At 37.5% G+C, this 19460-nt stretch overlaps 1 protein-coding gene across 1 annotated transcript in view; it reads right to left on the minus strand.

Annotated features, from left to right (window-relative positions):
- Positions 1 to 14793, minus strand: part of ATP8A1 (ATPase phospholipid transporting 8A1) — a 109486-nt gene extending 94693 nt beyond the window's left edge. The window contains exons 1-5 of the mRNA XM_059817919.1: positions 14700 to 14793; positions 12648 to 12762; positions 10666 to 10765; positions 7983 to 8081; positions 3651 to 3696 (exon numbers count right to left, since the gene is read on the minus strand). Of these exons, the coding sequence (XP_059673902.1) occupies positions 3651 to 3696; positions 7983 to 8081; positions 10666 to 10765; positions 12648 to 12762; positions 14700 to 14793 (454 nt within the window). The remainder of the gene's footprint in view (positions 1 to 3650; positions 3697 to 7982; positions 8082 to 10665; positions 10766 to 12647; positions 12763 to 14699) is intronic.
- Positions 14794 to 19460: the final 4667 nt, after the last annotated feature.

Below are 19460 nucleotides of genomic sequence, written 5' to 3' on the forward strand. Positions count from 1 at the left end.
CCCTGGCAATAGCAATTAATATTGCAAGCACGCTCCGCTACTCTAGTTTTAAGTATTGCTACTGTGACACAAAAAACATGCCTTGTTTGCCAGTTAATTGCCAAGATTGTGTTTTCAGAGAATAATAAAGGTGACTTTTTTTTATTAGCACCAGTTACAAAGCCATTGAAGTTTGCTGTGCAAAAAGAAAATGAAATGACAAGAAAACATATTGCGATGTATATGGCACTCAGATAGCTCCATGAGATTGTTCTCTTTCACTGTGCCTCCCAGCTTTCAAACTGTCAGGATGTTTATCTAAGTACCTGATCAGGACCCAATTCTTATGCAAGCATATGTTGATTTCAAAAAAAGTGGATCAAAATCTGGGAATACATATGGCCTTTACATCTAAGTCTTCCTTGAGGTTCTGTCCAGACTGACCCCTCTTCTTGTATATCTCAATGATTTCTGCGAGTCATTATCTAACCTGCTTAATAATTCTTTAGGAAGAGATAAATTCTCTTACCCTTCCTTCCCCCAGTTTTACTAGTGCTGATGTGCTCAGGGAAATGATAAATGGAGCAGTCTCCCTTTCAGACAGTAAGCAAGGTATTTTAACGACTGTCTCACCAATCAGTTGATCATTCTGACAATCTATTTTGACAAACCATTTCCCTTCACAGGGAAAACTACAGATCCAGAATGAGGACTGGTTGTAATACTGTCCTAAGGAACTCAAGGCATCTGATAATTGTGCCACCAACTACCTACTTCCATCCCCTTGAGTCAGCAATACCGTTTGCAGGGGCATGGTATCAACCAGATGAAGGAACTGATGAGGATTAAAAATAATACCTTGCAGCAATCCAGATGACTGAATTTCACAAATAGCTATAGTAGAATAACTGCCAGTGGAGTTCTGCAGGTCTGAAGTGTAAATAAGTTGCCAGAGGTGGTTGGGGGCTTCTTAAGAAGTGCTGGCTGCAGAAGCACTTGCACTGCTGAAATACATCCTAAGGCTGTTTCATATGTAGCCAAGCTGATCTAACATAGCATTACCACTGCAAAGGGAAGGTCCTGTTCTGCTCTCACCCCATGCAAAGGTGTGTGCCCTCACCACTTAATGCATGCTGCCTCTCGTGTTTGGTGGACCCTTTGATTAACCAGTTTAACACACTAAATGGAAGGAACCTGTCAGCTTTTCTTTCTGGATTTGTTTCTTGCTGGTTTAGCTGGTTAAAATCAGCTCACAAATGGCTGAGTCAGACTCGTGAAAACATGCTGAGACGCCTGAAATCTCGAGTACTCTAGCCCTAGCTTAATCCAATAAGCTTTTAAGCACAAATAACATACACTGACATTCAATTAAATCCATTTTCTTAAGAGAACAAAAAAAGAAGTGGTGTTGCTATGCACCTTTTACACAATGGTTACAGAACTTGGGCCATAAAGTCTTCTGCAGCCTGGCTTTCACATTTGTATCTCCTGTTTTTCAGCTGTCTCTAACAACTAACTTCCAAGAGCATGCTCCATCTGCCCTACAGAAGACTACTTCACCACACTGCAGAAATGCACATTTCATCATGTCAGAGTGTCTGATGGTGTCCTGCTGTATAAGTATGCAGCCTGAGGCATATCCCTAATGCAGCCTAATAAATCAAAATCCTGTGGAAAAGGTTTTTTATAGTAATGGGAATTTAGAAAGTTAATTACTTAAGGTTAACTGAGATACAGATGGTCTTTAAGGAACAGACAGATGAAGGGAAACCCATATACAGAATCTACACATGCCCATGTCATTTCATTAACAATTTTGTATGTTTAAAAGACAACCAAAGGTGGAGCTGGATTTATAATGTACTATGCACATCACTACTTTTCAGGGTTACAGACTGCTGAATTACAAGAAAACAAAGTAAGAGAGTACCATACTGATTAACTTTTTAATTATTGCTTTGACAATAGACTATATTTGACAATACATTGAAATATTGCTTTGACAGTACACTAGGGTCGATGTTGTACTTATGAGAATCCTGCATTAGCTTAAGAACCTTGTTTCTCAGTGCTAGCAATATTTTATATATCCTCATTACATTTTCAACTTCCAAGATGCTCTTTTGCATGCATAGAACATTCAGGAATTTTAGGAACAGTCATCAAAGAGCCTAATGAGAAGTAACCAAGGACGAGAGGCAGGAAAGACAGTAAAACAAGTCTTTTACTCATTTAAAACTTTGTACATGCTGGACAAAAAGGCACTTCAAGATTCACGGCCACCTAAAACTGTTGGTTGCAATCTCAAAAGCTATGGATGCTTGATGAAAGAATTTTGGATGTCTACATTTAAGCTTTCCTTTGGTTTTTGGTGGTTGTTTTTTTTTTTGGGGTGGTTTTTTTTTTTTTTTTTTTTTGTTTTTTTTTTTTTTTTTTTTTTAACAGATAAGAGGTTATCTGTTTCTCCAGGCCTGTTCTCTGGAGATTTCTATTCACAGTGCTTTCAGTCAATAGATTTGTCTCCCTGTCCTAATCTCTCCATACCTCCTATTGAGCTACATGATCAGTAGTTTCATAAATTATCTTCCCCTGTCCATTCCCCGTAAATATTACAGTAAAATTTAAGATTTATGTACAATTTAGGTAGGCTTTAAAATCTACATTTTTAAATTAGAGAGATTTCCAGTGGTTAGCAGTGCTAAAAAATTCTGATTACCTTTAGTCAATGACTATATCCCTCCCTAAAAAACTTAAGGTTATATTTGTTATTTATTTAAAAAAGATTCCATATAAAATTCTCCTCTTTGTGGTATTTTTCATACCTTCTGCAATCAAATTCACATGACACTCATTCCTCCTCCTGTTTATAAAACCAGGACCAGCCCTATCAAGAGAGGCCTACCTCAGAACAGGTAACATGAAAAGTTAAAGAGCAGCAAAGCAGGATCTTAAACTTGGACTTCCTACCCGACAAGTGTGTTTAGGACACATAAGCTAACATCTCCCTCACTTTCTGAGCTAAAAGAATCCTCTGATTTAATACTTCTTCTTTTCTTTATTAAGATCTTAGACAAAGAAAAAAAAAAGAAAATCACATTCCAAAGTTTTGGTTTGGGTACACTGGCTAAATACCTCATTATCTCTAAATAAACCATTACATTGATTTCCTATTAAAAAAAACCAAAACAAAATCAAAGGACTCCATTCATCTTTATCCACAGTTTTGAAGCAGCATAGAAAGATAGTTCCATTTTATGACTTTTCCTCCCAATTACAAATTTGCAATTCCAAAATTGAATTATTCAAGATTTGCTGGTTAAAAAAAATTATGATTTGTATACTTAGAAATGCATAGAATTTTCATCAAAATCTAGGCTCACTAAATATAGTGGTGATTATGATCTTTTAACAGCTACAGCATCACCTGTGTTAAATGAGTAAATGTTAAAGTTTCTTAGGAACCTCATAAACTAAGTCTAGAACATATTCCATTTTGTGGGGCTAACGTGACTGCAAATTGTCATTTCAGCTGGTTAGATTTCAAATATTGAAGTAACCTGCATAAGCAATTTCCCACCTGTCAGCAGTTCAGATTACATTACTACCATCTGCAAAAAATTCAAGAAATCATCTCCCAAACCACAATTAATATGCTTTAAAAGTCTTCCTACCTTGAGTTTGTTTCTTGTTCACCGCATTATCAGCTTTATGCCTTTTCTAAATTAAAAATGCATAGTGGTTAAAGACTTCTGTTGACATGATAAAGCTTTCAAACTTAAGATTAAAAACCCACATGTATTACCCCCTCCCACTCATCAATTCAATAAACCGATTTTAAAAACCTTTTAAGCAGGACTACGGATTACTTGCATAGTTATGTTCATCAGGAAAGTCACACCCAGTTCCAGGCTAATTGTCCTGTACTAAAATTTCCTCTCGTGTGGGCAATCGCTATCTAAACAAGTTCCTTATATAAGGAAGTGGTGTATTTGTGTACCATAACTTTGTCCTTTCCTGGAACTGGGAGATGATTCTACCAGAGCAAAAAACATGGAACCATTCTTCATACAAGTGTCTCATACAGATCTGAAGTCAAGCAACGACTGTGTAAACATATGACTTCACTTCCACATAAGTCCCTGCAGACTTCAGCAACAGTAACAAAGACAAACAGATAAACAAAAAAATCAACAAACCCCCCCCACAAGCCATGACGTCCCTCAGTTTTAATACAGCTGTGAGAAACCTTTTGACAGAAATCTTTTGATGCAGCTACTAACCACCAGCATTTTCAAGGCATAATCAAACTCATCTTAGCTACGAAAAGCTTAGGAGACTACTAGTTTAAACACAGTATTTAAGAGTAATGAACTCAGTTCTTCCTGAGCAGGAACGTGATTTGGAAAATTAATTTAAATAGAATTAACTGTTTTAGGTAAGCTTTTTGAATAGACCTACAGAATTCATGCCTTTGAAATACAAAGAAAATCAGAAGCAATCCTATATATTGAAAGAAAAGTAAGTCAAGCTACTGAAGAGACTTATTTCTAATAAAATGCTGGTATGACTCTGAGCTAGCAGCTCTTAAAAGGCCACCTTATCACTTTGCAAAGACTAAGTTGTTATTTTTTACAAGATTTTCACAGATTATCGGCAGATTCTCCTTTCAAAAAGATGGCTGATTTTACAGATAAATAACCTTTGATCAATGGAAAGGCATAACGTGACCAAAGCAGGTGTTTATTTGCCCACAGGGAGAGTCGCCTCCAGCTTGAAAAGTAACAGTTTAATGTCAGTTGCTTTCTGAGCTATGATGGGTGAAAATCATTGGGAACAGCTGATAATCTAGCACTGTATGTCACAAATTTTGCTAGCACTTCTGAAGCATATATGGAAAACACATGCTGTTCAGCTGTTCACGAATAACGTCTTCTGCTAACATCTCCTTCTTAGGATTTCACTCCAGAAAAGGAAGCATTTGGTTCTTGAGCTAAAAGTATTATTTTGATAAGTATATTTATTGATATCCATATATAAGGTTCTTGTCCAAAAGCTAATTAATCTTGCTCTAATATTAGATGAAGAAAACCATTCCTGGAGATCTTAGCTATCTTACTGTGTAAAGAAACTAAGACATAATGAAAATTAAAGGTTAAAGGAAAACACACTGAGTATTTTACTATGCAGCAAGTGGTCAGCTTTCCCAGGAAAAAAGTACAGATGTCAGAGTCAGCCAAATATTCCTGCACAATGTAACCAGCAGGCAACATTAAATATCATACCTGTTTGACTACAAAAAAAAAGCAAATTGTTTTATTTGGACTACTGTCTGTGAAACTCAGCTATGTAAATGGAAAATTCAGGACACTACCATCATATATATATACACACACACACACAGAGCCTTTAAATTAGCACCTAAATTCTCCCAATCAGCTCCTTCATCATCAGTTTCAACTAAGTACAGCGGGAATTAACTATATGCTGAGACAACGTAAACTTAACAGAAAGAAAAACAGTATTTGAATTGCCTTTAGGTATCTCTGTAGAATTTGGTAATGAGAACCTTATTGTTTTAGCTGATATATGCAAAAAACACTAAACCTGTTCCCTGTCTTCCCCACCCATGCCAAATTGTACACATCAAGTTGCAAAGAGCAAATGGTAGAAACAAATGCCATAAAAGTGAGTGGATGAGATAATTTTAAAAAGGACACTTTGTACAGTAGCAGCAGCCTCAGTTTTATATTTGCCTAGACACTGACAGATGGTGTAAGTCTGTAAGCATTAACAGCAGAATGGTTAAAAATATCTGAAAGAACATGAACTGATTTTATGGCTTTTTTAAAAGGGATTTTGTTTATGTAAAGAGAAGGCAACAAAGACATTTAAGAAGAAGCTGACTATTGGGCAGCAAATACTAGAAACGCTAAATATAACAAAAATGTTTAATGGAAACATCATTGTGTCTCGTAGGACCACTCAACTCTGTGGCCCAGGAGCTTCACAGAACGCAGGGGTACAATATATCTTGCCTACCATCCATTCACAGAGGTAACTGAGGAGAAGATTGAGTTGACTGTATCAGCAGGAAAGGCAGCATGTGACCAGCCACCCTCCATTTCTCAGCTTCTTTGCAGCTCACCACTCTTCCTCTTGATCATGTTTCTGTAATTCTGCTCAAACACAATAAAGCTGATGCTCCCAGGAAGCCTACTATTTGTGTGCAGGGAAAGACTATACTACCTGCAGCCCTTTGCAAAAAATCAAGAGAACAGCCCACAATATAAAAGAACCGAAACACTACTCCTCTAGTGAACAAGGCACTCTGCCATGTTATGATGTATCTAACTTCTTGTCCTCCACGTAACATATCTGCAGAACTAAAACAGAACAAGAGCAGATGAAGAAATTCTTAGCATCTAGAGTCATTTGGCACATCATCTAGACTAATTCCTCTAGATACAAAAGACACCAACTAAAAGACTCAACCATGTTGCGTGAATTAGAGAGACAGGTTCTGCCATACGCTTTCAACGAAGAACAGGCAGGAAGGTAGTCAGAAAACCCCAACATCTTTTGTATGAAGTGAAACAGAGCCTGAAATTTCTTTCCCTAGCCACAAAACAGAAGAAGTCAGAATGGACACTTCCAAGTCATAACAATATCCCAGCTCTTTTAAAGTTTTCATTCAATGCAAGAAGAAAGCAAAACAACCACTATCACAAACACCGACTGGAGACAGCCCAGGAAAGCTTGGCATAGGTGGGGGCACCTGCCTAACAAGGACAAGCATTCCATGTGTGCTCCTGGCCACCTGGTGTCAGGAGATCACACTTAGCACCAAGACATGAAAGACTAACAGTAAATTGCACTGGGCTGGAGCAAAGGGAAAAAACTGAAAAAGGCCTATTCCCCTTGCTGTCTACAAAACTGCGCGAAGTCCCAACAGTGAAACCAAGGACTCTATGCACGTGACTTTAGAAATAAAGAGATACATCAGATGCATGGACCTGGATTTGACAACTGGGGAAAATCCATTTTAAAACTTCAGAAATGGCACATTAGTGACCTGTAGTCATTCATCTAAAATGTATTAAACCAAAGAGATTACTATTCTAAACATACTAAAATAGTCACATTATAATTCCAGTAGCAAGTTAAAAGACACTTTTTAGAAAGGTCCAGGAATTATTTGGTCGTGAAACAAAAATGAATTCAGTTTCAGGTATGGAGGACAAGTGAAGATGCTTGAGACTGTGCAGCCTCCTAGATCCTCAACTCTGTGTTCCTGAGGGCTTATCTATTTTTTTTAAAGGCACCTCAAATAAAGATGTAAAAATACAGAGGATCCTGGGAAGATTTTTTTTAAACCCACCTTCTTCATTGTGACTAAAGCCAGATGTTCTCGCAATTTTGCTAGAAAATGTTAGTCCAGTATCTCATTCACAGATTAAACTTAAATCCATCTCACAAGTATAATTAGCGAGAGTAAAGGACTCTGCTCCTGCTCATGCAGGAAGAAAAAAAGAATGTTTTTCTAACCAAATAAATATTTAAAGGTTACTTGTTTTTAAAATATATTCCACCTGAGATGAATTCAGTAGCTTCCAATCTTCTTTTAGCAGAGCCCTTTTTTGAGAAAATTGGCAATATTCTGGACTTGACCGGGTTCTGTGGAGTCTTTGGTTCCAGTTCATACTTTAAAATATGCTTGTACTTCATTAATGAGAACTGTTTGACTAGAAACAATCTGACTGTTGTATTTATTACATAGATTGTTTTACCATGTTATTTTCACTTGGATATATAGTAAACACACTTTCAAAATCATAATACCATATTCTAAAGATTTAATCTTCCGAAGTAAGTAGCTTTAGAAGATTTCAAAAGCATCCAGAAGGCAAGAATGAGTCAATGCAGAATTATATTACAAAAATTTTGTTGAATAATCTATGAAAAATTTGAAAGCTATTTACAAAATACTGCTATTAAATACTTACAATATCCTCTATTATCTCCTTCACTGCAGCTACAGCCAAAATAAATAAGAGAGGGACCAGTGTTGTGTAACGGCCTGTTGGTGATACATCTGGTATTTGCTATTAAAAAGAGAGAAAAAAAATTATTTGCATTGCTGTTTGAAAACATATTTTTAATACAAGAAGCAGTACTTTCTGTGCAAATACAGACAAGGCAACTGGATTCACTTTTTAGACGTGGTGTTGATTATTTCCAAGAGAGGGTTATTGTCTTCAATTCAAAAGAAGCTGATGCAATACAACAACATTTGCATTTTAAATAGCATAGAATTCAGTGGAGTTACTTTCAGAGGTTTTAGTGTCTGCAGAATATTCACCTTTCTTTTCTGTGTTTCAAATTAAATTAAAATACATATTTATAAAATACAATTAATTTTTTTCAGTTTAGTTTTTTGTTAGAGTGGACACATGTCCAAAGTATTTTTACTTCCTTACAGTTTTAATCTCTAAGAGATATTTTGTATCATACCAGTTATTAATGGACAAATTTCAAATAGCTGCTTTCCGCCAGACTATTGTGAGAAACCCATTTTTACTAAGAAGGTATGGGCACAGATGGTGCAAGAGAATGTGTATGTAAAGTAAATGCTGAGAGGATGCAGCTACTTATTGACATACTTGGATGGTTATCCGTAATTATCTTTATATTGACTACAGTTCTTAATGGCAACATTGATAGGTGAGAGGATTGCTGCCTTAATAGACTTACAATAGGCAATGCAGCCCATATGACTACAATGAGATCTTTGCAAGAAAAGAGTATGCAGCAAGTGGTGCCTCAATGTGGTTAGAAGACATCCTCAATTTATCATAAAACGTTTTGAAAAACAGCCATGTGATTTATGAATTATACACATTTCTCTTTGCTACCACCACATTGCACTTCTGAAAGAAAACAGGATGTTGTATGTATGTATGCTATGTTTCTTGGAGTAAGACCAATATAGATCTATTTTCCAGGTTACTCTAGACCACATTTTCCAAGCAATTAAAAGAAAACCAGGCAGAAAAAGTTACTATTGGGTAACGTGCCTATGTGTTGGCTACAATGGAAAGGGATCTATCACTTCTTCAGCTATTCCTGCTCTACCATTCCTCCCTACATGCATGTGCAAACTTTCCCATTCCAATTACACTTTATTTTCCAGGCAAAACATAAAAGCAAAAGGGGCACCAGCCCACACCCTGGTTCCATTACCCCATATTTCTTACTCCTGGCACTCTGGTCTCACTGACAGCCTCATAGGAAATGGTGGGCTTGTAAATCCTAACATTCCACTTCCTAACATTCCACTTCCTTCCTAGCATTCCACACACCTACCTGCCAGCTTCTCTCCCAGTCATGCCAAGCCTCAAACAGCTGCTGAAAACCCATGTGCTGCATCTGCTAGCTTGAGGCACACAGTGGTACCCAAGAAACGCTGCTGGACCACTGGATTAGCCCGACATGCCAGATGGGATCAAAAGGCTGTTTATTTAGAAGCCACATGTTTGCAGGCAGACAACCTAATGAAACCCTGAACTTGAGATTTTTTTTCCCCTAGAAAACAGTGTAAGCTACCTGTGCAGATGTATGCTAAGAAACTGCTCCAAGCCCTTACAGTAGAAGCAAAGAACCCTGAGTAAGTACAGGGGAATCAACTTTCACTTGCTGAAACATCTGAAGTGAGGGAGGAAAAAGTACACATGGTGGTATATGTGCTATTATTTTAGTAATTTTTGTTTGGTATGTCAATTCCTAACGCTATCTCCACAACAAACAAATCAACACATTCTAAAACATTCTAGAACACTAGAAATTATGCAGAAAATGTGTTTTTATCAAATATGATTAAGAATCCAGAACTAGACAATGGCAATTATCACTGCACCTGCCCACAGTTCAATTTTCATTCATAGTCAGCTACTGCATAGTACACAAAACCCCACAATCTGTTCTATCAACTTGAATTACTGAAAAATTAAAATATTCTGATATATCTGCAAAATGTTATGTACTTCTCAGTAAACTGGGTCAGGGATAGCCCTTTACAAACATACTAAATGAAGTTACAGTGGTGGTATAGAAAAGACTATGTGCTTTCTTCCTAATGAGCATGCAGTTAACCAGCTGGGATATGGGAAATAGCTGCTATAGTACTGGACTCCACTGCTCTTTTTCTTCATTAAGGCTCAACTTCAATCCTTATAAGCTTCACTTTAAGAATAAATAATCACTTCTCTTCAGCTGCAATACCTGCCCCTCAAAACAGACTACAGGATTAAAGCTCCTAAAGTTCAGGTTTTCAAGCAGTACCCTCCATTACGAGAAATGCCAACCACAGGTAACATATTTCTGTGTATGCCAGATATTTTTAAATGGGATTTTCCTGTCACAACAGTCTTTTTCACCTGACAGTATTTCAGTGATACTTAACCTGTTTTACAGAAAAATCTTTGTGAGCATTGTGTTATCTCCAAGGAGTAAAAAACCCACAAACCCAAACATTTATTAAAGGTACATCTACACAATACAGCTATTCTGAGAGGCTAACTAGCTCAGAAAGAACAGTACGCCAACCTCAGTATCTCGGCAAAACACTGTCTACAGTGTAAATGCTCTCTCAACAAGTTCCAAACATTTGCATCTTATTGTTGATCTTACCTGAAGTAATGCAATAAAAAGAAAAAATGCATTAGCAGCTCTTCTGAACTGGGAATAAAGGAACCTTGGCAGGAATGTGATTATGTTGTACTTTGCAGTGCTGAAAGAGAGAGACAAAAACATGCCCTATTATTACAGTACAAAAAATTCTTCAAATGAATTCCTTCCTTCTCAGTTACGCAAGCTTTCAAATAAAACAGAACCTTTTGTGATTCCTGTGCTAGCAAACAGATTTGTTTGGGCTAAAAGAGAAACTGAAACACTTCTACAGAGGTAGTCCTGCAGATGTCCATCAACTGTCTAACCCAGAGAAATGCCCGCTGCCGACAGAACTTCCATGTTGAGGCAAGAAGTTCCCTTGTCACCTCTGCCTGCTCTGTGGGAAGCAGTCCAGCCCTGCTGCCACTCAGTTACCGGCAACGAGGAGAGGGGAAGAAAAAAAAGAAAAAAAAAAAGAAAGAGAGAAGGTAGCAGGCAGTCAGGAGGCTGCGCCACCACTGAGGGAGCAGGTAGGGCAGGCACCAGGGCTGCAGCTCCTGGACCCAGAGGATTACCCTACCCCACAACCCCAAGTTACACTGGGCAGGTAACGCTGCCCAATGGCTCCAGTTCAGACAAAATTCTTGGGGAAAGAGGTATAACAAGCATAACGAGGAGGGTACTAAATCATGACTGAGGAGCTGCGGAGCTTCTGCGCTGGGTGTGAGTTTGCTCAGTTCAACGGAACAAACCTAACAACAGGATCAAATGAATTGAAATGGTGCATTTAAGAAATAATTAAAATAATAAAAATCTATTAAAAGATAAACCCCTATACTCTTCATTGAACGGAAAGTTCACTTTTTTTATTTTGAACTGATAAACCTTGGATATTAAGTGTAGTTTTTCTAGGCTGGAAGAACAGAATACATCTCATCCCAGTGCAATAACCTCTGCTAAGCCATCATCACAACATGTTTGAGCTCCCAGCTCTCTGTCAGCCTTACATTTGTTTAGGAACAGACTGCTATCATCTAAGGTCCTGAAACAGTAACAGTGAGAATAATCATGCCAAAAACTTACAAGCAAAAGACTTGTAAAAGTATTTCAACCCCTTTTTAAGTTAGTAAAGTAAGTTAGTAAGTTTAGTTGACTTTGCGTAAAAGTCAATTTAAAGGGAGAATGAATGTATCCTGCAAAACAGCTCAACGCTGTCAAGAACAAAGCACAAGACAGAAAAGACAATTTGCTTATACAAACAAAAAGCATTATGAAGTTTCTCAAGTCCATGCAAAAACCTCACCACAATCTCTATAACCTCAATCTCTATAAAATTTCTGCATATCATCAAAGGTACCTTCAGAAAACACACCAACTTGGGACAGGGATATCTTTGCCATTCATTTCCTTTGAAATTTAACAACAGAACTGAGGATGTTATCAGATCTAAACATACTTTACTTACAAGTATTACGTGTATTATTTAAAATTCAACAAAACCAAACAAAAACCCACAACATAAACCATCAGCAGAGTCCTAAAGCCTGAACTTGAAATTCAAAACTAGTTTCGTAAGCAACCACAGCATCTTTGTAGCTGGCTGACTGAAAAAGACAAGAGTTTCCAAAGCACAAACAATGCCACGCTCAAGTGAAGTACATCTGCATTGGCATCCAGCCACCAGAAATACATTCAAAGATGAACTGAACTGAAAGCTCAAGAGCAAATCCATACACTAGGGACATGCTGATAGTGCAGCTGTAAAGCATCCGTATCTTCCCCACCCTGTTCTTAAAAATTCCAAAGGTCAGGTTTGTAATTGAAACACCTCTGCTGCCCTCCTTCCTCATTTCACTTCATTCCCCTCTCCAGAGTCTGAGACTGTAACTAGCAGTCAGAGGAAATGGCAGAAGTGGAACAAGCAGCATCTTTTCTTCATTTTTGCTATGCAACATGCAATGTCCTGAAATTAAATTTGTATTAACAAAAACACTAGTTAATACCTGACATGATTATTGCAGAATTTGGTTAGCTGGGGCTGATTGATGAATATAGTTCTCAGCTCCTCTTGATCAGCTAGAGAAGTTTTCTCTGAAACATCATCTGTCTTCTCATAGCCTGTAAAAACACAGCATGATTTTCCATATAAATCGATTTATATATATACATACACAAGATTCAAGGCACTTCATGACAAAAAAAAGACATCTATTGTGAATGTGAACTCAATGCATTTGCATTTCTCACAAGTAATGATCATTTAAAAAACAAAAAAGTATATAGTCAAGATGCTTTGTAAAGCTATGCTAATTAGTAACTGTAAGATCTACTGAATTAATGAGTACACTTAAACAACTGTGCTGCTTCATGGCAATATGAAATGAACTATTGTCTGTTTGAACTCAGAAGTGAGCATATTAAAAAAAAGGAAAAAAAAAGAAAAAACCCAAACCCCCCAAAAGGTCAATCTCATCCATCTCTCCCAGCTGAGTGATCTTGAGTTAAAAATCTGCAAAATTGCAGAAATTACTTCCAGTAGTGAGGTAAATAAATATTTAAAAAGGAAGACACCAAGAGAAATATATTAATGCTAACATAGGAAAATGGCAAGAAGTTCAAGAATATACCTGTAATACCAGTAATTCTAGGCAACGTGTAATGAAAAATATAGTTATCTGATAGATAAGCATTAAAACCTCAGAAGATCTCTATATTGTATACAGATCATTCAACAGTTTCGAGTTTTGCATGTAAAATCTAACATCCGTCATTGCTGAATTTAAAGGAAAATCAAATATTTAAAGGGACATTTACTATAAACTGTATACAATTCATTACATACTACTTAATCTATTTTCCTGCACCACATCTGCCCAATATACGCATAAAACACTTTCCCCTTTGTGCTTCTTGTAAACTAGTGTTACACACACACACCCTGTAGGAGTGTAACAATTTAGAGTTTGCAAAAGAAAACATAAACAGGTAAATTTCTTATAAAAACTTTGTAAAAAATTTAACGATTAACCTCAATGGTAGAAAAACAGTTCACCAAGAGGATGTCTGAACAATGACGTTAAATACAAAAAGCATGTGTCTAGTATAGCTATCTTAAATCAAAATTACTAATTCTATTTATTTGCACAAATCACATGTTCTGAGAAATATTCATAGGAAATTAATTGTCACAATTAAAACTAAGCAAACACAGAAAACTACTTTAAGCTACCCTACAGTGAGATCAATGATATTCTTCCAGTCCTCAGGAACAAGAAGCACCCTCCCCAGACCATCAAGACCTTGCAAAGATAACGGAGAGTGGCTAACAGTGAGACCGGCCAGCTCCTTCTGCACTCATGAATGCATCTGATCAGATCCCATGGACTTGTGTATTCCCAGTTTGTTTAAGTGTTCCTTAACCTGGTCCTCCTCCAATGAGGTAAGTCTCTCTTGCTTCAGACTTTCCAATTGGTATCAGGAACCTGTTGTTCCTGAAGGCTGATCTTATCAGTAGAGACCAAAGTGGAGAAGGCACTATGTACTGCATCCTTTTCTGTGTCCTTTGCCTCCAGGTTCCCTGCCCCATTCAGCAGGCAGGCCCACATTTCTCATAGTCATCTTCTTCCTGCTGTTACATCTGAAGGAGAACAAGAAGGGCTTCTACAAGTCCCTCACCAGATTAAACCCCAGGTGGGCTTTGGCTTTGCTAGCTAACCCCATCCCTCTGCACTCCCCTCCAGCAACCTCCCCCTGCTTTCACCTCTTGCATCTTCCCTTTTTACACTTGAGTTTTCTCAAGGGCTCCTTGCTAATTCATGCAGTCCTACTGCCACCTTTGCTTGGTTTCTTGCTCATTGTGATGGACCAGTCTTGAGCTGGAAGGACGTGATTCTTGGAAGCCAAGGCCAGTAAGCATTTGTTGGTTAATGGTATACCATTCCTTCACCTGCTACAAGTTTTCTGCATGACACTAGCCAGATTATTTCCAGAGAAGTGACATCAGTATACTCTTCATTTTGTGAGTGCTTAACTTGAAATGCCATCATTAGACTTACTGACATTCCCAGCACCTGCCTCCACTAGTCCGTGAAAGCTGAGCTTTGTGTATATTCTTCTATGAACTATGAGGAATCTTGTACCAACCTGCATCATGACTTTCATCTGTAAAAGGGGATACCAATGTATTCTTCTCTCTCAAGACTTTTTGCTAATGTTTTGTCAACTACTCAGCCATTACACTGATGACCAACAAGCCTAAGCAATCTATTCAGGCTGGAGCTTGTAAAGTAAACACGCGTATGGCATAAATCAATCACCAAAAAGATTTAAAATTATAACAATAATCTCTGTGTGTATAGCTGCTTGTTAAATAAGCACTGTTCATTCTGTATTCCAAATGAGAAAGATACGTAGAAAAAAACTATGTTAGAATGCAACTTAATACATCAGGAAGTCCAGGGTAATTAAGGCTGTACACGAAAGCTTATTTCTAGCATGTTCTGTAAATCCTTACAAACAGGTTATGCAAAATCCAAGTCATCCTCCAGCCCACTGGCCCACTACTTAGCCTCTTACCTATTATATCCAGAACATATATTTCGGACACTACCTTGCAAGGTCAAGTCTCTACACATTGTGCAAAGACCCAGCAGAAACTTGTAATTTCATGCCATTTGCCATTCAGAATTTACAGATTCCATTACTACACAGTAAATCCCCACTACTACATTCACCCACTGCAATGTCTCCATTTCTTTCATTCCAACTCCCCCAATGAAAGGCACACCTCCAACACCCTTCTATTCAAACTTCAGTATGTATCTCAAGAAGACCCTTCCGAGGAGGGGCAGCCAGCCTAACAGACTAGGCCCACCTGAACAAGCGTCCACACAATACTCCTCAACTTAAGGAACCACACGGGTGCACGTGGCAGACTAAGCATGCCATTTCCTACTCTTGTCATTACCTCTCCTTGGAGTGACAACCATCATACAACTGGCTACGCATGACTTCCAGCACACAACTCCGTAAACATATATCCCTATAACACAACTGGATATAGGTACATCTTTAAGAAGACTAGGTTTTCAGTCAAGCTGCAGGTGCACATCCAATCACATGTTTATACCTGACTGAGCTCAAATCCATCACATGGCGAGCACACCTTCATTCCAGGTATAGGATGTTTACTTTCCAGTTGCTCGATGAAGGAGCAAACATGAAATACGGCTCCTGTGAGAGCACTTGGGTGGAAAAGTTGGAAACTATTGTACCAGAAGTACCACTCTGGCCTAACTAAGTTAAGGAAATAAGGAAGGAGTTTGCGCATTTGTGGAATGTACTACTTTAATTTTAAAGCATGCATAGCCTTGAATAGTGACAGTGATGGAGTTAAAGCAAATGTTAGCATGCATTAAACACTATATATTACCTGTTTGTTAAAAAGACTGCCAAACTATAGACATTTATTTTCATATATCAGTATTATGGCATTTATTTGTTCTCCTTTAATCAAAATGACAGCAAAAAGGTGCTGAGGAGCTTCATAAACATTCACCGCCCCACTTCCTACTACCTTGAATTCACTTTTTTCAATTTTCACTTAAAAAGCAATCTTAGGAGTTAAGTTCTGACCCTCACACATAGCCCTCTATAGTCTGCAGTTTCAGTAAAACCAGCTCTCCTGCCCTAGGTGCATTATACTACCCTGAAAGCTTTAAAGGTTACACGTCCCATCACCTCCCTGCCTAAACTTTAGAATACATTCACTAGAGTACACAGACTAGACTGATACACAAAGCTCAGTATCAAGGAGATACAATTTTTCTTCCCTGTTTGTGTGTTTGCCTAGATGCATATACACGTAGACAAAAATATCTAAAAGCTTATGCATTACTGAAGTTATTAGATTGTCTAAAGTGGTAGATATGCTTAATTTCAATGACTAAAATGTTTTCCAAGCAACAAGAGACACAAAATGCTCTTTGAAATGCTCTGCTTTCATATAAGATTATCAGAAAGAGTGTAAAAAAACCCAACCAGACATGAAATTTTAATTCAGCATTTGATACAGAGCTTCTACATCCTACGCTTCACACGATATCATTTCTTTAAATGTCCATATACCACCCTTTGCAACACTACTACATCTTGCTTGCATTACCTACCCAAGAACTTCAGTCAAGAGTCAGCACACCTGAGTTTCAGCTCCTCTGCAGCTATGCATCTATCCTGGTTAGCTAACAGATGCCTAATGCCTGGTCAGAAATCGGACACATTCTTCTTGCCAGGTAGCTGCCGATTTTCAGAACTGCACGAGGTCAAAGAGAACTCTCTGCTGCACAACTGCAAGGCAAGCCAAAGCTCAGGCACCGTTTCTGGGCTCTCAGCATGCCTAATGTCTCCAGGGACACTATACCACCCTGGCCTCAATGCGGCACAGGCCTGCCCTGCAACAGTTTTATTTTGTTTTTAAAGTCAATATATTATCCTTTGTAAGTGAAATTTTCCACTAATCTGTCAGATACAGGACTGTATGTTCATAGGTACCATGTTGAGTGTGACTGGGAGTTTTCCCACATGATGCATTCACTAGAATTGCAATTAAAAATTGTCTATTGCATTCCCAGGGTTTGTTTGTATTCTGCATCTTCAGAAAACTACGATAAAGCATTTCCAATTTCTGCCATATCTCGCCCACACTCATCTAGCATAAACAGATTAAATCATCAAAAGCTTTATTTAATTACAGTCATTTTTTCAAATATGACCTGCACAGAAATCTTCACTAAATTTTATTTACATAAGGAGAGTGAAGAATTTTACAACAACTGGTTGGTACTCAAATGGCCCAAAATAATGCCAGGAACTAAAATTAAACTTCCTTGCAACTTCCTTGCTTTTCAACAAGGAAGGATGTTAAAATCATGGTAGTTCATACATTCATTTGAAATGCCTACCAATCCAGAGTTATGAGGACAGAAAAAAAAAGGCTGCAGATTTGTCCCATCATTACAATCCCAGATGCAATCTGGTACCTTACAGGAAATCACGTCTAAGACATGTATCATTTCAATTATTCACTTTCAAATATGAAGTAGGACATCTACCAAACTACAATTACAAACCCGAGCCTAACCACATTACGTCACCCCCCAATTTTTAAGAGCTACCTTTCTATGAAATTTTAAAAAAACAAACTATAAGCTAGAGCTTAACTGCTGACTAACCTCAAATTTCAGTGCAGCGGGTCTACATAAAAGCTCACCACTTTGCAAAAAAACTACTAAGTGCTGTATTTCTTCCTCCAGAAGTAAGGATCCATTGGCATCAAAACAATTTGTAGGAACTCAGCCTATTAATCAAATAAGCAGAGGCTGGCCTGTCATGAAAATATTGTCTATAAGTAACTGCAAGAACAAAAACCCATACTTAAGAATGGAAAAGAAATTTCACCAGATCATCTCTTGGTGCAAATAGCTACATTTGAAAAGGATGCATTTAACACACAGCAGGAATTAAAGAGAGTTCGTTGCTCTTCTGTAATCCATTAGAAGGTTCTGAGACAACAGAAGAGCACTGACCCAAACATTCAGAAAGTTGGCAAGAAAAAAAAAAATATAAACCTGAAGTACAGAATCCAGACAGGAAGAATAAAAAAACCACAACATATGCACAGACAATAGCAAAGCATCAGCTGTCACAAAATTCTGATTATGAAAAATCAGTGTGAAGAATAAAAGTAAGAACTTAAGATGAAGCAATCATTCTAACCTCTTTTTTTTAAAAAAAGTGTAGTTATTGCTGTGTTATAGGTATTAAACTGATACTCATCTAACTCGCTTCTTGTTTGTTCATCGCACTAAGCTATCAGAAAAGCGTTGTTCCAGGGCTTAAAATTAAAAGTAGCATCGCTCTTTTTGGCCTAAAGGGCACAACAATTTAAGGTCACAGCAAATTCTGAGTACCTCTTAGTAATGATTTTGAAGTCTTGTATTTAGCAAGAGTAAAACATCAATTACACATTTCAGACAGGAACTGTGATGCTGTACTAGTAAGACCTGCCACTGAGAAAGAAGAAAGAATATATTCCAAGACTTTTCTTCCTCTGCTGTGGCTTGCAAAAACTACTGATATTTAACCAGAGTTGAGCTGATATTTAACCACAGTTGAATTATGAAACAGATTGTATGACCTACGTTCTTACATGCCCCCACTGACAGAAAAGCATCTGACTTGAAAAAAGTTTTAAGTCAGCACTTTAAAAAGAATAATAGGAAATGCCAACAGGTCATACTACTCTGACAATTTATTATGCAGAAATAGCAAGTTTCAAAACTAATTTCCTCTTAATATTCAGAATCACACTTTCTGATAATATATTTTATTATTTTATGTCACTACAGGGCCAATACGTGCTTCAGTGTCAAAGGAATGTAACTATTACCCTAATCAAAAAGTTCATTAGCAAAGCTATTGTATAAACTAGAATGACTGTACATAATATTTTGTTCTGCCCTCTGAAAGTTATTTGCTAGTGGAACACAGAATCTGGAAATTATTGACGGATAAGCACAAAACACCACACATTTCATTCAAAGTCACTCAATAAATAATTGAGGTTTTGGTTCAGGATTTGCTTCACTCTGTTCAAAATTAAGAATGGAGGTAAATTATATGCAAGAGCGGGAAAAGGCAAGAAGAAATTAGAAAGAGAATTGCTGTGAATTCTGAAAATATGGAGACCGGGTAGTTACGTCCTAGGTTACAAGCTGTACCTGAAAAAAAAATTCATAGCAAAATGTGTATTTCGCATA

This window comes from Gavia stellata, chromosome 5 (genome assembly GCF_030936135.1).
Source record: "Gavia stellata isolate bGavSte3 chromosome 5, bGavSte3.hap2, whole genome shotgun sequence".
In the NCBI taxonomy this organism is placed as follows: Eukaryota; Metazoa; Chordata; class Aves; order Gaviiformes; family Gaviidae; genus Gavia; species Gavia stellata.